Genomic DNA, 18,808 nt, shown 5'->3' on the forward strand with positions numbered 1-18,808 from the left:
TTCAGGGCGCACGTGCTGCAGCTCCCCTCCGAGTTTCTTTACTTTTTATTTGTCATAAATACGGCTCTGCCCATTGTTTGCTTTGGCCGAAAGAAAAAAGGAAAAAAAAAAGGGGGGGGGGCGGGGGGGGGGGAGAAATTTAAAAAAAGGCAGACGGCGAGGGACGGGAGCTGTTGCATGGCAGGCAGCGGCACAATTCCGGGGGTGTGGCGCGGCGATGCGATTTTAATCACGGCGTGGTGCTGGAGCCTCAAAGGTCTGAGTGGCTTTTAGGAAGATTTACTTCGCCTCCGCCTGGGTCTGCCTCTGCGCGACGTCACGGCTGGAGCGGCGGCACAAGAAGGCAGGATGAGTGACAGCCCAGCCTACTTTTTAATAGCTTTGTCATGTGACGGGGAGCAGTAGTAAGACAGGTGCCTTCGGTTCACGCTCAGAGAGGGGCTCGTCGCCTGCATGCGCCTGTGCTCCCTGCCCGGCTCGGGGTTGTAGTTCGCGAGCGGCGCCGCTGCGGTCCGGGAGCTGGATGGCGTGGGACATGTGCAGCCAGGACTCTGCATGGAGTGACATCGAGGTGAGCGGGGGGCGCGGGGGGCTCCCCGAGCGGGGGGAGCCGGCGAAACGGGCCGGCCGGCGGACTTTGCGAGCGAGTCCGAGCCTTATCTCAACTCCTGTAAGTTTGCTATTTTAAGGTTACTCGGCGGTGCCTTGAGCAAATCAAAGCTTAGCTCCTGTCATCGGTATCTCCTGCAGTTGGAAACTATTTGCATGTGCCTCTGGCTCGCTCTCCCCCGTCATATGCAATATTTATGCTCCGAGATATTGATATGAATCAGTGTCTGAAGTCTTTCCAGTGGCGTTTAGTGGCCTGGTTGGAAAAATGCCATGTTTATTTAGAATAAGATTAACGTTTCTTTTTCCAAAAAAAAAGAGGAAGAAGAAGTTAAATTAACCGGTGGCTTCCTATTTTCCTTGCTCGTTTCACTGTGCTCTGTGGCAGGTTTCCTCCTTGTTTGTCAGCTGCAGAATTCACCCCCCCCCCCCCCCCCCAGGAACGAACACCCCGGGGTTTTGCTTTAGATGCTTCTAAGAGAGATTTCTGGAAGTAGACGCTGCCCTGCTTCTTTTGTCTTGGAATGATTATCCTGTAGCTAATGTCCTGTAGAGCAGGGCTCTCGGTCGGCCCAAGTAGTCCAACAAACGGTTAAATGCCACTGCACGGCAGAGACAAGAGGATGAACCGTGAGAATAGAGTTTATGCAGGACTGTGCGAACTGCTGCTGCTGCTGCTGCTGCTGCCACCGCCGCCGCTGCTGCTTGTGTAAAAATAGACGGCAATACATCAAACCCACAGCTTCTGCTGGCTACAATTCATAAAGGAGGAAAGAAAGAAAGAAAGAAAAAAAAAAAAAAAAGGCAAGCAGCTCCCTGGTAATCTCTGGAGTATAACGTGAGGCGTGAGGATTTCTGCGCGTTTGCATTCGGCAGAAGGGAGCCTTACCTCAAAGTTCGGGCAACTTGGGCGGCGAGGCAAACTTTCTGTGGAGCCCGTCGAGAGGAAGCCAGAGCACAGACCTGCTGGAAGGAGCTAACCCCCTGGCTGCGAGCTTGGAATAAGTGCTTAAAACGCTCCCCTCAGGCAACAGGGGAGGGAGAAAAAGGTTACGTGTGATGCCTTTTAAATAAGATGTCCACGCCACGCAGAGATACCCATCTAAAGTAAAAATGTTGCAGCGTTCTCCAGTGCGGTTTCCCTATCTGGCGGAGCATGCATGCGGGTCCTTAAGTCTTTTTGTCGAGTTTTAAATATTTGCAGCTTGCCATTGTATCCGCTGATTTCTGTTTGCATATTGTAATTGCTCTTATCTTGTTTTGATTCCTTGGTAAAGTGGAATAGATATGGATAATTCATATGTCCTGTAGCTATTATGAGTCAAGGCTGTAAGTGGATGACTTTCTGGCTCCAAAGTCCTAATTGTTTCTGAGTAGCTGGAGTATCCTGTGGGCTGTTGTCTGGCTTGTAGCACGGGTCTCAGCTGCTGGAGCTTCATTTTTCCATCATGTACTATTCCTAATGCTGCTAGGAGCTGATTGAGGAACCAGTTATATGGAAATATTGAAGATTTATTTTAATCACTAGAGTTCCTGCAGTAATTTCAAGTTAGAAACAGAATGGATAATTTATGTCAATGACTTCTTCATAGTGCGGAGGGAAAAAAAAAAAAAAAAAGGAAAAAAAAGGGTTGATCTTAATATTAATTGTGCGGTGGATGGATTAACTGTTGGTAGGATTTTACCAACGTGCTCCTGCACTGCACTTTCTGGAGCAGCACAGGAGTGCCTGCCTGCTGTGCTGGCTCTGGGGATCACCTTTACCGATCTCTAATATTGCAGGCGGCAGGTACCGGAGGCAGCCTTCATTTTTGAATCATTAATGTTTGCTGTCAACTTAAAATGTATTAGATTCTCGCTCACATAATGACAGGATGGCGTGTTGCTTAATAAAGGCCTGCATCACTGTAGCTGATCAGCGTCCCCAGTGTTTCACAGTTTAATGAAGGTGATGTACAGTAAGGTTGCGAGGATTGATAGAGAGAACCCACATGACACGCATTCTGTCAGGTCTGTCTTTCTTTCCTGGGTTCGCCCCCTCGGCTCTTTGAAAAACTTGTTAAAAATAAAACAAAGATTATTTTTTCATTAATATATTTAATGTGGCAAAAGTCCAGTCTTCTTCTTTTCTTCCTTTTTTTTTTTTTCTTTTGATTTACCTTCAGAGGCACAAAAACATTCAAAAGGTTAATGGAGAATCATACTTAATTATAATGATTCATTATCAGTGCAGTTAAGCTAATTTATTGTTTGCGCCTGAACTAAGAGAAAAAAAAAGTCTGTTGGAGTGAAATAACGCACAGTAATTAGCCTTTTGTGTTTAGTGACTGCTTTATCTTTCTGAACGATACTATGAAATTAAGGCCACAGTTATGGAGTAACTATTATATCAAATAACGGTGGGGAGACGGTAAAATGTCTCATAGCAATGCAGGTGCACCTGTTACAGATGTATAGGCAAACAGTAAATATCAGCATGTCAGATGAGGACAGTTTTAGGACTTGGAGTGTTAAACCTGGCATCATCCAAAGGCCAAATATAAATTAATAACAGGAACACTTGCTACTAATGTGTCTCAGATTAGAAGCGTAATGTCATATTCAGAAACATTGATTTTATTATCATGTCAACATCGGCAAGAGCATATATACTTCATTTCAGCAATTACATTTTTTAAGTGACATTGCAGTCATTATAGGGAAAAGAAAGCTGTGATGAGCAGGATTTATTTATTTTTAAATACAATCGTTTATGTTCCTTCAAAAGCCCATCGTAGGAATTTGAAAATGCATATTACCAAGAGTTAACATCTTTAAGTAGGTGGTTCACAGACTGAAGCTATTTTTACAAACGAAAGCAGAAACAGATCAGCAGGATACTTTACAAGTCTACGGCATCAGTTATAAGCTACTGACCTCCACAACACAAACCTGAGAATGATGCTGAGAATCTACCTTTTCAGTCAAAAACTAGATTATCCTTTAATGAGATCAGAGATTTCAGCCAAGCATCAAAAAAGGTCATCTCTGCATTATAAGATTGCTTCTGGAAGGTTATGTCTAGCACTAAAGAAGAGGGAACTCTTTAATTTTTTCTTTGTTTTCTTCAATGACCAAAATAATACTAAAAAAAAAAAAATGGTGTGCAGTAAAAAGGACCTAAGTGAGGTTTTGACTTCGTAAAGTTCTGCCGCCCCTTAAGTAATGGAAATTGGAGCAAGTGCTATTTCAGAGCCTCGTTTTGCAACCTGCCTTGCCCCTTGGCCTGTTACATGACTATCTCATAGCGTCCTGGTAGACGTAAAAGTTGTCCACTGAATAAAAGCTCGCGCCAGCTGCACCGAGCCCGTGTGCCAGCGGACAAAATCGGCGCTGGTGGCTCCGCCGCTGCATGCAGCCCATGCACTGCGGGCGCACCGAGGCTCCCGGAGACAAAACCTCAATGAAATTCACCTTCAGCATCTCCTGCTTGCGTGCTCGTGAAAGGCGGTCCTTCAGAGAGTGACATATCCAAGTATTGAGCAATTCGCATCGGTGGACGCTGTGTTACCGCCTCTCCAGAAAGTGGCATTTTCTGGGTTGACTTCAGTCCAAACACAAGTTGGGAAATGGCTCAAGCCACCCAGTCGGCTGACGGGAGTGGAGGAGGACCTGCTGTCTGGGTAGGCTCTTGGCCACCCTAAACGCAGGGTGAGAAATACTCAGCGTGGGAGCCCTGAGACACAGCAGATCTATGCTTTAACCATTCAGTGCCTGGTACCTTTGCAACTTTAAAAAAACGTGAGGGTGTTTTGCACCGTGCCCATGTAGATGTTTGGGGATGGGTCCCAAGGGTACATGGTACAGCGCAGGAGGAGTTGCTTCATCCATCCACGCTGACGTACGGGGCCCCGTTACTTGCCAAGCTGTTGCTGTGTGTGTACCATAACTGAGAGCTGGGTTTGGGTGGTTTCAATTGCCGTGCTAAAGTGGGTGGTATTAATGGTTTTCTTGCTTAGTAGGTAAGTCAGTACTCTATCAGCTTCATACTAGCATATAAAAGGATACTTATTCCAGGTTTATTTGTATTTAGCACTGCTCTGTTCGCAAGTCATGGAGACAAACACATGTAGCACTGCTGAAGTCGCTGTGCAGATCAGACTTTGTTTCCTACCTAAATCAAAGCGTTTCGTGGACGCTCTCCATTAGGGTTACTGAGTCAGCAGCAGCATGCTACTGGGCTGCCAGGGGAAAGGAAACCATCGGGTTCCCTTACAGCAGCCACTGTCTGGGGACAATTAAGGGGCTGGGTGGAAGCTCTTGGCCTGGGACAATGCACGTACTTGCCATATGGTGAAAAGGTAGTGTGCGAAGCAGGTGAAAGGCTCCATGAACTGACTGTGCCTGTCACCCTGAAGTGAATACAGGGATGTTTCAGAGCACACTTCAGTGGCCAGGACCCTGCTGCGTAACTGGCAGTTGTGCTCTGTGCATCTTTTAGCCTGCTGGGGAAGCAGTGCAGCAGCACCTCTGCCCCATACTTTGTCATGCCCACACGGTGGCCATCATCACAGCTGACCTCGAGGACTATGGTAAGATCTGCAGAAGCGAGAGTGCGAGTATGTCCAGCTTGAGCTCGCCTCCAGGGCTGGAGGCTGGAACAGGCTGTGCATCTTTAACCTGAATGCATCAGGAAATGCAGGAAAGACCTTGCCCAGAGGTATTCAGCTGTAACTTGTACCTGCACCGGTTCTCTCTGAAGCAGCAGAAGAATAAGGCCGTGCTTTTATAAACATTTGGACACTATTGTTGTCAAAGAGGATAGGGAGAAGGAAAGTGACTGCTCCTGTACAGAGACATGTTAGAGAAGGCAGCTTACGTCCTCCTATTTCCCCCTCTTCTTTGAATAGCTGTGCGGGGCTAACAAGGATCTAATAGTTAGTGGTTTGTTGTCTTTTTTCAGAAAACAATTCTAGTGGCCCTGTGCCATAGCTTAATCGAGGTTTAGTTCTTATCACATGATATTAAAGCTAATAGATTCCTGGCAATTAATGAAACTCTTTCTGCATTGCTGTTTCCTGCAGTGTGCTGCTCTGGTTGGCGAAGACCAGCCTCTTTGCCCAGATCTCCCAGAACTTGACCTCTCCGAACTAGACGTGAACGACCTGGACACGGACAGCTTTCTGGGGGGGCTCAAGTGGTACAGCGACCAGTCAGAGATCATCTCCAACCAGTACAGCAATGAACCCGCCAATATATTCGAGGTAAGGCAAGGTGATTCAAGCGCACGCTGCAAGGCATTTGCTTGCTTTTTTTCCTTTCTTTCTTTTTTTTAAGCCTGGTGGACAACGGGTTTACTATTTTTCCCCCGTTGAGGGACAGCAGACGTGATGATGTGCGTTACAGGTTCTGCCTGGTGCCTTTAATCCTCATGATCAAAAGCAGGCCTGTGATCTGGAGAGAGGGGGAAAAAAAAGCCTTGAAAAGAATTAAATGGAAGTTTTGATTTCTGAAAGGAAACGGCTGAAGAGTGCCTCGAGTACGCTGTGCTGTGGTGTAACGACGAGGAGTTGCACAATTGTCAGCTATGAGGAAAAACAAAAGTTGAAACCTGTTTGCTGTCTTCCTCTTGCAGTCACTGGAAAGGAGCGGAGTGCAGCACAGGAGCCAGCCGGTGGAGAGCCGGAGCTGGTGCCTGTTTTGTAAAGGGCTTTACTGTATCAGAAGGTTCCTCTCAGAGCACTTTGCACAGAGTTTGAGAGGTCCCCGTAGGTTGAGTATAAGAGGGGAAATGGGTGGACATAGCAGGCAAGGCAGCGAGGGCTGATGGTCGCGTTATCGCTCAGGAACCAGCTCATCGTTTGGGATGTTTCGTAGATCTCCTGGCAGAGAGCGGTCTGAAAGTAAACCTTGAAGGGTGGTAGGAGAGATTTAAATGTTTTCTTTAAAATACTGCCTTGGGGTTCAAGCTTTACAAGAGGAGGGCTGCGGTCTCTTTATCTCTGTCTCCAGTCTTCTTCCTTTTGTTGTGTAAAACCTTCATGATTCTCCACCCCATAGTGATGGGGCTGCTATGCCCCCCCGAACCCTAGCCACCTTCCCTCTGCGATGATAGAAAATGCAATAGATCGTCCATGGACCGGGAAATTGGACAATAAATTGATTAGCTGGCAGGAAGACCTTGTGCAACAGTAAGCTGTTGGTGCCGCCTCTCACGTGGCCTCGGCAGCTCCAGGAACTACGGCCGGCCCCGCTTGCCGGGGGAAGCCCCGAATGATCACTCTGGAGCTTAATAGCTGGAAAAGATTAACTGCCACAGTATAGCAAAATGCTTTTGAAGGTAAAATATAGCTTGCCTAAGATGTCCTGAATGAAATTCTTCTTTTTTGTATACAGCTATAAATGCACGGTGATCTCCCTGATGCTGATAAGGTTACTCAGGATTTATATTTATCGGCATAACTGATAGCAGAAGCTGGCCCTCTCTATTCAATCTTTCTGTCATTTACATCCAAGCAGTTTGGAATTAGTTTTATTCAAATCAGAATGAAATTAACCCTGTTCTTAGACCCTCATTTTTTCAGTAGTTTTGTAATGTCCCGTGACACATTTTGCAAAGTTTCATAGCTGTGTCTTGCGCTTGGATTTCAGGTGCACCCCTCGCACGAGGTACAGCTGGTCTGTTTGTAAATTTTTGGTGTCAATAGCAGGGAGGCAGGGGGCAGGTAATACACTTGCAGCTGGTATCAGAATTAATACTGGATGAGAGTGGGTTTGCTTTTTTAATAACATCTATGTATTTTTCCTCATTTATCGAAAGCCACATGAAGAGGCATTTTTCTTTTGGAAGAATCAGGGAAAGATACAGACTTTCAAAATGTAAGGTTAGCAATTGGATAGCAGTTGTCACTTCCTAAATCAGGCAGTTCCAGTTCTGAAATCAAAGCGTGTTGGAAACAGTGAGACAGGCGTACGAGTTGGTATGTAACCTTGTTGGGACATGGTGACACGGAGGTACCGGTCCTTACGGGAGCCTTGTGGGCCTGCATGCATCTGAAGACCCAGTGTGAAGAAATCAGAGGCATGCAGTTGGGGGGATGCATCTAGGCAGAAACTGATAGGTCAGAAATAATGGTTTGGAAGTGAAATATGCTACTTCTTTCCTTTTTGGACAAATTCTGCTGTCCTTTATGTAAATGCCTGGCTTCCCTAGCACTCATCGACTTCAGCTAGAGGATGCACCGCTGTCTCTGACAGCACAGATGGGCCCGAGCTTACCTGTAGGGACAAACTGTTCTCTAATAGCGTCTCGCAATGCTGCAGTGCTAGGACAACACTATTTTCTGTTTCGTAGTGTGTTTTATTTCCATTTCTTGGTTGCTTGGCCTAGGAAAATGGGAAGGAAACAGTTATTCTCTCTTCCCATCCATTAACCCTGTCCCCAGTCTCCATCGTGCAGCTGGATACATAGCACTATTTCTCCTCTCTGCCGCTCTGTAATGTGACGACTGGGGGTGCTCAAGAACAGAAGAAGATGTGTTCTTTCTCCAGAGATTATCTCAGATACTCTATGAGGAACTATTTGTTTTAGCTCAGAGAATGGAAGTTTTACGCAGTTTCCCATTTGGTAATCTCTGGATTTTTCCGTATTGATCCACACTGGCTTTTCTTTTTAAAGAAAAAAACCTTTTTTTTTTTTTTTGACTCTCATATCATCATGGGAGTAATAAGTGTTATATAAGTTAAGCTTCCAGATGAGGCCTAGTCATATCAAAATAGAAATACAGTCTCTTCAGACTGGAAGGGAAAGAACAGGAATGGCAAACAATATTGAAAAGCACAAGTATGGTGTTAATTGCACAAGCCAGGTAGTGTTAATTGCAAAATCTAACCTTGAATGAAGTGCACTGTCCTTTAAGTTACGAATGCATTACATCTGCCTTTGACTACGTCAGGGCCTATGTTGAAAAATCATTTTACAAAGTTCCTGGCTGTCTCAAGCTGGTGCACTTTTTTAACTTCTTTTTTTTTTTTTTTTAAATATTTTATTTCAGAAAGTGAATTTTCAGGCTTTCTGCAAATCATGTTCCTGGAAGCTCGCCTGAGCTGAGCACCCACAAGCTTAGGCAATTCCAGTAGCGCTGGAAGTCTCATGGATGACGAATTATTAATAGTTATGGTAGCAACTAGGAGCCAAATGAGATAAAGGTTCAATTAGTCTAGATAGTGTGTAACTGTTGAGTATAAGTCCCTGCTCCCATCAGCTTAGGTGTGATGAGATATTGGCCTTCACTCTAGTACTAAAGCACACCAGTATCTTGCAGAAGAACCTAATTCATTGCTGCATTATTCTGCTCACATGGCAGTGTAACAAATCCTGAACCAAGCCTGTCCGTTTCTTACCAATGTCTGTATGTATGCGTATTATCAATCAGTTGATTTCCTTCTGCTCACAGCTTGATAGCTTCTGTTTTTCACCTGGTTTTCTTTGACTGTTGTTCTGACTACTGGAAAGATAAAATGCATAAGTTCTTATCCCTAAGGCTACTGTCTATTGACACAAGTTTGTGCAACTAAATAGTTAACAAGTCACCTAAGATCAGTTATTTAGATGTTTCACTGCATCGTTCACTTCCATTATTTGCTTTTACAAAGAACCGGCCTTTAAAAAATGGTATTTGTAAAAAATTGATCTAGTTTCTTTTAGAAAATCAAAATAATGAGGTTTCCATTCTCCAAGCCAATGCTATGTGAACACGTGAATAACTGTAGAACTTGACGTGACATGAATAAGAAGGCTTTTTGGTTACAAAAACTGTTGTCCCCTGAGGCTTCTTCAAATATACCATACCCTGTCATGGAAGGTTAGTCATATTTAAAATTATTTATGAACCGTGCCGAGCATTATGGAGAGAGAAGGTATCTACAGTGGATATATCGCTTTGTTGGCCTTACTTATAAATAGCTCAATTAAGGCAGAGAGAAAAGGCAGCCTATAGATAGGCAATAGCCTATTAAAGTATAATGAACTTGCGTAAAATCATACCGATTTGTAAGGGTGGTGTTCTCATACTTGAAAAAACACTTTTTGAGCCTTTAAGGGGACTTCAGAAAACCTGAATTGCCTGCCTGTCTGTGGATTTCAGTTATTTACATGATTCTCTGTTCCGGAGAGATGCTCAACATATTTGATGACTTTATTTTTAATTGTTTTGCATAGGTGTAGCCCAGGTTACTTTTCAAGACGGTGCTATGTGCTGTGTTTTTGGAAAGCCTACATAGGCTACTGTGCTTTATTGTAGGCTGCCAAAAGATGCTGTATTGCAAGCAATGAGAATGTGGGGGGAGAAGGAGATTCACAATGAAATGTATACTCTCTTACTCCTGGCAGCAGGGAAATTCACGGAGATAAATGATTTCTTATATATTTGGAAGGGTTTGCATCAGGAAGATAATGAGGGTAGAGGGGAGCCTTAAACTCCACCGGGGTAATTTGCATTGGTTCAAATCGTAGACTCTCTAACATTCTGTGGTGCTGCCAGTCTCTTTTACTATTTCAGGTTATTCATTCAAGGTTTGCAGCCAGATTGATTAATGAATTACCAGATCTTGCGTAAAATGACTTGGCCTGACTTTTAAACAACCACCAATGTTTTCTTTGCCAGTCTTGTGACTGGTGTTAATGGGTTTCCAGAGAACTGAGCCCATATAGATTTTCTGTACTGGCCTCTCCTAGCATTTTTTCCACTTTTTAATTTTCTCCAAAACTAGTAGCCCAGGGCAGGCAGTTCAAGGAGATATAATCTCAGGGAAAAAAAGACATAGTAGTCAAATCCTTGATGGCTGATGCCCTTCAGTGCCAAATCAGCATGATTTATCATAGCCATCTATTCAGCACAACAAAGTCTAGAGGTGAGCTGCATGGTGTACCTCACACAATATGCATAACTAGAGCTCTGAACTTTGAAGGAAAGCCTCAGAGCTATTTGCAAAGTGCTGGTGCTTAGTGAATACTAAATTACATTTAGGAAATAGTCTACTGCTACCAGTTATACTTCATTTTTATTCTTGACACAGACACCTAAATCAGAGAACAGTAACATTTCAGAGATTATGGTAGCAGTTTGGGTATGTTCCAACACTATAATAGGATCAGAATTTTAAGGCCTTTTTTATTATTACCAATAGTCACTTAGTTTCTACTGCAGCGTACTTTGTAGGGAATTACAGCTTTTACTAAAAAGATTAAAATGCTATTATGCAAATGATTGCAGTATGTTATTATGTTTACAAATTAACATCCATGGCTCAACACACAAATTAACTAACTATTCCATCTATATTATTAAGGATTTAATAAAGTAACTGTTGATAAAAATGAGGAGCTCAGAACAGTTAATAGGAACTGATTGTGATTTAACATAGAACTTAAACATTGTGTTTGATGTTCTAGATGGTATAATGGCAGAATAAAGCTTATCAAAGTGCTTAAAAGAACTGAGATTGTGTGAACAGCATAGCAGCATGTCTGAGGCCTTAGAGAGCAGAAACCGAATAGCTCTGGGCAGTACCATGGACCAGGCAACGTATCAGCAAGTCGGAAGGTAACACAGGACCGGATCAACATGTGGGCTGCTGCTCCGATGAGCAGCTTTTTGCAATTCCGATTAACGCACGTTAAATGTTTTACATGATAAGCACATACAGGATACTTAGGAACTCGTGTCCCTCTGAAGTGCATCCTGTAATGAAATTCTTCTCTGGCAAATGGGATTTCACTGCAGAGAGTACCGCTGTATGACAGAAAAGGGGAAGGCTGAGTTCAGACCGAGATGACTTTACAAACAGCGCTGCAAATTGCTATTCCTAGCAGTTCATAAGAGATCATAAAAGCAAACAGATAAGAGCTACCGAGGTCCTAGAGAAATGAATGTACAGTATGTGGTTACAGGATAGATTTAGTAGGGAAACAGACAACACTGTAGGTTTAACACAGCAATAAACGTAAAGGCAAAAGATGCAGATTTGGGATAGGAAACTTTATAAGAACAATAAAAGGTAACAATGCATCATAAAACCCCTTTTTGTGACCGGGAGAAAGACCTTCAATTCCGATGGAAGAAAATATCAGAGAGTGGGCAAAAGAACAAGAATGTTTATACTCCTAATAGAGCCGTGTCGAGTTTCTTACACATCTGACTGCGGTACCTTTTCAGATGCCTCTGCCCTGACTCACATTCTGCACCTTCTAAATAGGAGCCCAGCTGAATAGCATTACATCTGTGTGGAAGGCGTATGTAAACTATAGTCCACGGCTGGCTATGCTGACATTTAAAAACGCTCAAGCAGTAAGTGGAATTTATTTTACTCAAACCAGCTGCTGTGTAATTGGGAAGAATTTATGCAAATGCCCCGTATTGAGTGCGAGTGAGGTGTGCTGTTTCTCCGTTTCCTTTCCCAGTTGGACACACTGGAGACTGGCTAAACTCGCCTCCGTTTTGATGCAAGAACCTCGCACATTGGTTGAAACCTTCAGGCAGGAAAGAGCTCCCAAATGAACAAAAAAACAATTGCTTTGAGAGCTTATTGTTTGATGTATGAGGCCACCAACACCATTCCCCAGGCGTGTGATCAAGAAAATGCAACTGATCTGCTTCACAGTCCCATTAAGGAGATATTTCACTCCTCTGCCAGGATTTCACCTGCAGCAGCCAAGGCTTAAGATGCTCACTGTGTTGCTACTCAGCAGAGTACCTGTCCTTTTTGCAGGAGGGAGGAATAGCACTCAGCAGAACAGTAGTAAGCTAATTAGGTCATTAGACGAATGTCTTGGCCCATGTTAAAATGGGCCCTTCAGGACACTGTGTTACACTGTGTTCCCACTGGCTACATATCTAAATACAAACTGGTGTCAGCTGCCATACAGACAAAAATGTAATAGCCTCCTTTCACAGAGGTCATCTTAAATCCACTTTGGTCACAGTCACACTCCACATCTGTTTTAGTGAGATGCAGCTTCTTAAGGTGGCATTTGGACTTCATAAGCACGCAAACAACCGAGCTATAAATTGCTACTGCAGGAGTTATTTTGAATAAATGTATACTGTTTCATATTTATAATGGTGAGGCTTCATAATATTCGCAGTGAATATATAACACAGATCAGTTCAACAAGCATGAAATTGTATGTTGTCAACTTGTCACATAAATAGAGCCATATTCTAGCTTACGATAATGTTCAACTAAATATTTTCTCCCTAGAACTGCAGAGAGGGTCACAAAAAAGTGGGACGGTGGTTCTGCCTTTTGTTGGAAAAACACTCACTGAGTCACTGCTAGTGTGAAGTAAATATTTCTGATAAGACTTCTCTGTTTTTTTGCCTCCCCATTTACTTAACAACAGCAGCAGAAAGTTTGCCTTTCTTAGAGAAATGCTAATTGGCCAAACTGTTAAATTTATTTCCCTTAATGGTTTTATTTCTAGTGTAACCTCTTTTCTTTCTTTTTTTTTTTTTTTTTAATTGTTTCTATTTTTATACTGCGCATCATTGCTAATTGCTGCTAAACGCTCCATCTTAACCCTGGCTTGCTCTTTTCCTGCTGCCCCATCCCACTTAACATTAACTCAGGCCCATGCCATTACAGAAGGATAAAATCATAGTGAAGCTTAATTTAGGATTCTTTTTTCGTAGTGCCGGTAACCTATTGCACACGTGGAGGTCAGAAAGAGGAAATCACATGGAGTAAATTTGTTTTGGGGAGAAAGATTTGGTATTGAATCGTGTATAACTTTTTTTTTTCCACATGAATGGGAAAAAATACAAGGAACTCCTTGTGTCTGTGTGTGCCTGTGAGATCTCATCCGCTTGTTGCTCCTGTTAAAGTACAGCGGTTAATACTCAGATGCACCAAAAACTGGCAACCTTTCTGGCGGGTTGTCACCTGTCAGCATTTTGGGATTTTTTTTTCTCTAGTGTCTGTTTTTTATTCCGGTAGTTTTATGCAGGTACATAAGGGATCCCGATGCCTAAGTGTGCAAGTGACAAGCTGCAGCGTCGGCATGCACAGAGACCTGACTGTGTGTATGTGGATGCTCAGCCCTGGAGGCTGGTTTCATGTTTTTGGTGGAAATCAGCCACTCTGGGACACGTAGTTGGTGGTTTTGGCTGGATTTTCCGTTCTGACACCACAGAGCAACAGCCTTGCTTCATAACGATTGAGAAATTAATTAGCACTCCGTGATGAGTCTGAAGGGCCATGATTGGAGGTTGCTCTTTACCACATGCAGTAACCACTGGGTTTTGTTTGTGAAAGCACAAACCCAAAGCCTATTGAGATTTTGGTGTTGTCATGAAGTCTTAGCTGTGTGGTGCAGTGAAATAGCACTTTCATTTCCTCACTCACATCTGTGCTTTTGTGCTTTACTGTGAGTAACACAATGGGGTGCTGGTCCGTAATGGGTACTTCTGATTACTAAGACGATGCCAGGAGAACGGCGTGTTTTCTGTGAGGAGCTCCTTGGGCTCCTGTTGTTGGCTTGTTGATTTATGACAGCTTCAAGTTGCCTGAGCTGCTCACAGCCATCTAGCTCGTCATGTGAAGTTTAGGAGGATCAGCCCTCCCGAGCACGTTACAGGGTTAGAGGTGTCAAATGGGCAGGGAGAGCTTCCTACAGCTCTTTACTTCTGCCTATTGTCACAAGTGCTCCTTGAGGGCTCAGCGATATTAAATCTTTATAGGGGTTCAGAGGGGCAGTCCATCAAGTAGTTTGGTGGACTGCAAATCTCTCCTGTAGGAGATATGGTTGCCTGAAAATAGAGGAATTGGGTGAAAAATGTGTTTCTGACCCAAGAGATTACTTGCAGGGAGGTGGTGATAACAGGTATCTAGAGGATTGGTTTGGTCTGAGGAATATTCTGCTTCCCTATGAGCCGCTAGAAGAAATAATGGGAGTTTTCTCCTGGAATGGTAGTTTCTCCTGGAGAGAACTCAAAATTGCTTTTGAAAGTACTCCTAAACCTTAGTGGGGAAAAAAAAAAAAAAAAACAAAAACCAAAAAACAATCGCCGTTCTCCCAGGTTGCTGTTTGAGCAGTGACAGCGGTTGAGGAACTGCTTTGGAGAGAGCAGGTAATTAATGCTACGGAAGTGAGACTTCCCACCGGGATTTCGATTTTGGTGAGAATGTTGTAGGTTTGTGCATTTCCACAGAGCAGCCGTTGACCCTCAGTGGAAAGCAAGGATGATGTGAGTTTTAAAAGTCTTCTAGTATCCATGATTCCCCCCCCCCCCCCCCCCGCTATACATCAATTAACTACCTGCATTTAGTTATCGTGTGATCCGCTCTGCCAGGCGTGAGTTTGAACAAAGAGGACCTTGGGCCTCTTCTCTCCACTTCAGGAGGGCATTTGTCGTAATCCATAAAAATGCAATTATTTTTGCAATAAAGATGCAATTATTTTAATAAACAAAAACTTTAGTGTATGCTTACTGACATCTGGTTGGATGTGCTCTGTAAGGCATTTGACCCTCCGGGCACCCACAAAAGGAGCAGTAGGCATTTATCTCTGCCTATCTGGGGGAAATTTATGCATTTTTGGAATTCTTTTTCTGGTTTTGTGTTTGCTATGCTTTTTTTTTTTTTTCCCCCACCAGGACTGGTGTGGATTTTATTGGCTATAGTGACTGTCCTTAAAAGCCCAGCAAGCACTCCTCACACTTGTATGAAGATACTAAGCAAAATGTTACCAGTTGTCACCTCAATTGCATCTGGTGAAAAGCCAAAAAAATTTATTTTTTTTTCTAGTGCATAAGAAAATATCTCCCAGTCCTTAACTCTACAGAGGCATTCGTCCATTTCCAGCAAAAGGGTGTCAAACTGCTTCTGCCTGTATGCAACGGGAGTGTTGCCATCTCTTGTCATTTTGCTTGCTGTTGATCCCACTCTCATATAGGAAGGGTCAGGTCAAATGCCTCTCTGGAGACTGAGTCTCCCATTTGCAGCAGGAAATCTCTCGGGTGGAGAGGATAGCATTACAAAACAGAGGCTAACATTACAAAACAGCTCTGCTGCCTCTGGCACAGTCTAGAGCATCACAGACCAATAACGCTTATCATGTCACTCTTGCATCACCTTATTATCTATGTTTTTCTGTAAATCTGATCTGAAACTGTCATTACCAGTTTCACCTAGGTGAACACCATCTGGGTGAAATAACCATGTGCCAGTGATGGGCTGGAGGGGGCTCTTGTTAGTTAATCATCCCTACCTTCCCTTTGATGAGTTAATTTGTCTGTTGAGCCATGGAGGAGCCCCCAAGAGCTCCCAGGAGCCCCTTGTTAAAATTCTGCCAACAAATGGGAAGATAGGGATGATTTCACTCTTTTTGCTGGAGCCTGTGCTATCTATGATATTGCTAAATCATCCATAATGTATAACTTTCCATGCAATCTTTTTGTTACAATTCTGGCGGCACATTACTTCTTTGTGCATTTACTTTTTAAACTAGTCATAGATACCTAACCTTCCTGAAAATCTCATCTCACAAATTAAGATTAATTGCACTGCTTTCATATGGTCATTCAGTAGCTGACATGCCAGGTTCCTTGATTGTGAGCTGGACCACACCCTTTTTTCCTTTCTTTTTGTTTTTTTTCAGTTGCTAAACACAGTCCTTATTTATTTGTCTCATAGCAATACCTAAAAACCTTGTAGTTGCAGGATAGTTTCTTCGTATGTACTAGTGACCAGCCTACCCCTGTTTAATGGTGTGCACACTGAAGAGCAAAAGTAGTGAAAGAAGATAAGAGCTCAGGTAAATCCTCAGGGCGTGCAGGTGAGGTTTTACTCAGGTTATTCTTTGAGAGGCCTGAGAGCACTGCTGTGTAACAGAGCTCCTTTTCCTCACAGCCAGCTCCCCGTATTGCCCAGCCCAGGGAACAAAGTTCTGACCTACAGCCCAGCTAGGAGATGCTGGCTTGAAGCTGCAGTTATGGCATCATGATTTAGGACTGCCAAATGTGGAGAGAAGCTGCCTTAACTAGTACATCCCAACGTGGAGACTTGTTTCTCTCCAGACTTAATGGGAAGAAGGAGAAAAAAAAAAAGGACTGGGCCTAGTAAGCTAAGAAATACTGGCATTTGAAAGATGCCATACTCCCTTTTTAACTAGTCAGACACAGCTTGTTAGCACTGACAAAGTGCTCCTACAGCTAAATCAAGATTAGCTCTTGCAGGGCCAAAAGCATGTCTCTGCATAGTGCTGACTGGTGCTCGGGGTGGATTTATTAGCTCTTGCTCAATATTGGTGTTTCTCCTAGGCTCTGTTCGGAGAAGGAGCACACCTTTCCTGTAGCAACACAGGGAAAACAATGCGGGAGCCTTGCAGTAAAGCTGATGGTTAGAACTCAAAGGCCGCGGAGGGCTAATTCTCCACCGAACCATCAAAATGGCCTTATACCCCATTTCTGGCACTTGCTTGGTGAGCACAGTTCAGATACACCTGAACTGCCTCTTTGGGGACCCTGTCCAGGCCCAAGAAGGTTTGTCGGGGGAGCCCCATGCTGCATGAGGGTGGTTGTTCTGTTTCTGGATCTCCCACAAGATTAGACTTGTGAGGCTTAGATTTTTGAACCCAAAGCCAAAGAAAGATGCTGGCCTATCCCTAAACTTCAACATAAGATGTGTTTTTGAAAATAGTGTATATAAATATTCTTGAAGATGTGTCTTGGCACAACAGGAATGTCAGGAGCTTTTAAGAGTTGCGTGTGTATGTCCTGGGCTTTTCTGTCAGTCCAGCCTGTAAAGTCCAGGAATGTTGTAGTCTCAAGTCTCTTGTTTCCAAGTTGTGCTGCTCATTTAGCAGGAGCCTAAAATGGGACACATGCACTTGATCTCACATTATTCTCCTCTACACAACCATCCCAGCTTGCCCTCCATTAATGTAACGTTGGTTATGTACCACAGCTTGTCAGCATACCCTTTTGTCCCGACCAGAATGCACAGGGATGAGCAAAAAATCAGTCATGTCTCTTGTCCTTTCCTACACCTGCTTCTGGGAGTGCAATGACAGATACCAGTTTTGTTATGTGCCAATGTTACTGCTCTGTTTACAACAGATTTAAGAGTTTACATTAGGCCACAGTGTTATCTTCCAGTTTCCCTAATTCTATCTCCTGGCAATCCAAGCTGTGCAGTTGGGGTGGCTGCCCCTGTCCTAAAGGAATTTGTGTCAATTTCTGCGGGAACAAATCCTCCCCGTGTTAAACCGCTTTGCAGTATTTGCTCAAACTGAAATTTTGACAAAGACATTCTGTCCACATCCACCAAAAGAGATTGCCTTTTTTTAAATGCACTTGGAGGTAGATGCGTTGGAAGCTGCCTGTACCTGGCTGATAACTGAGACTGAGCATCTATGTAGCATGATCCATGCCCTTTTCTAATTTGTCTTTGAATGACAAATGTGTCTTCACTGAGTCAGCAAAAGAAGAGATCCTACCGTAGAACTCATTGCCCTTCTATCCCTTTCAACAGAGTGGTTAGGTTGTCCCAGTTCCTTCCTAAAATCAGTCTTTCTTCTTATAGAGAAATCCCTTCAATGTATTGTCCAGAAGTGCATCACACTGTAGTCATTTCTGACCAAGACTCATCATCTGCTATTATGTCTTTAGAATATCCAACTTTAAAAAAAATCTTTTTGAAAATCAAAGTGGTAGAAATTTGGAGACATTCCACATTAGTCCTCATCACTGTTAATCCCAGAGAGTCAAATCAGAATGAGTTTGGCTGAAATCAAAAAAATAAAAGCAGGTTTCCGTGCAAACAACTGCATTTCACAGAGCAACCGTGCATGAGTTAGCTGAGGTTCTCTTGAGAGGCCTTAAGATGAGATCTCAGACAAATTTTGCACATCTTCAATTTTCATTACAAATGCTCTGTGCAGTTCTAAAATGATTTTTTTTTTTAACTTTGCAGCTGATAAATGGTAAGCCAAACCATTCTCATGGAAAAGACCTTAGCAAAATAACTGTGTGAGGAAGATGTAAGAACAATAGCGTGGCATAATGTGTTTGGTTTTTTTTTTCAATAGCAGAGGAGTCAAAAGGTTCATAGAATTGGAAAGAAAACCTACAAAATATTGCTGACTGCTATTTAAATGTTCAAGTCCATCTGGATTGTGTGCAAAGAAAATGTATCTCCCAGTGCCAGGTTTGTACACTGC

At 43.3% G+C, this 18,808-nt stretch overlaps 1 protein-coding gene across 8 annotated transcripts in view; it reads left to right on the forward strand.

Moving 5' to 3' along the window:
• PPARGC1A (PPARG coactivator 1 alpha) overlaps positions 1 to 18,808 on the forward strand; it is a 360,860-nt gene that overhangs the window by 294,201 nt on the left and 47,851 nt on the right. For 6 of the 8 annotated variants that reach the window (XM_083834446.1, XM_083834449.1, XM_083834452.1 and 3 more), the window contains one exon: positions 5,673 to 5,852. In XM_083834446.1, coding sequence (XP_083690572.1) covers positions 5,673 to 5,852 — 180 coding nt within the window. Of the gene's footprint in view, positions 1 to 126; positions 572 to 856; positions 4,300 to 5,672; positions 5,853 to 18,808 lie in introns of those variants that run through there. The other 2 variants (XM_083834447.1, XM_083834450.1) reach the window with 2 other exon arrangements.

The sequence above is a fragment of the Anser anser genome (assembly GCF_964211835.1).
Source record: "Anser anser genome assembly, chromosome: 4".
Taxonomy (NCBI): Eukaryota; Metazoa; Chordata; class Aves; order Anseriformes; family Anatidae; genus Anser; species Anser anser.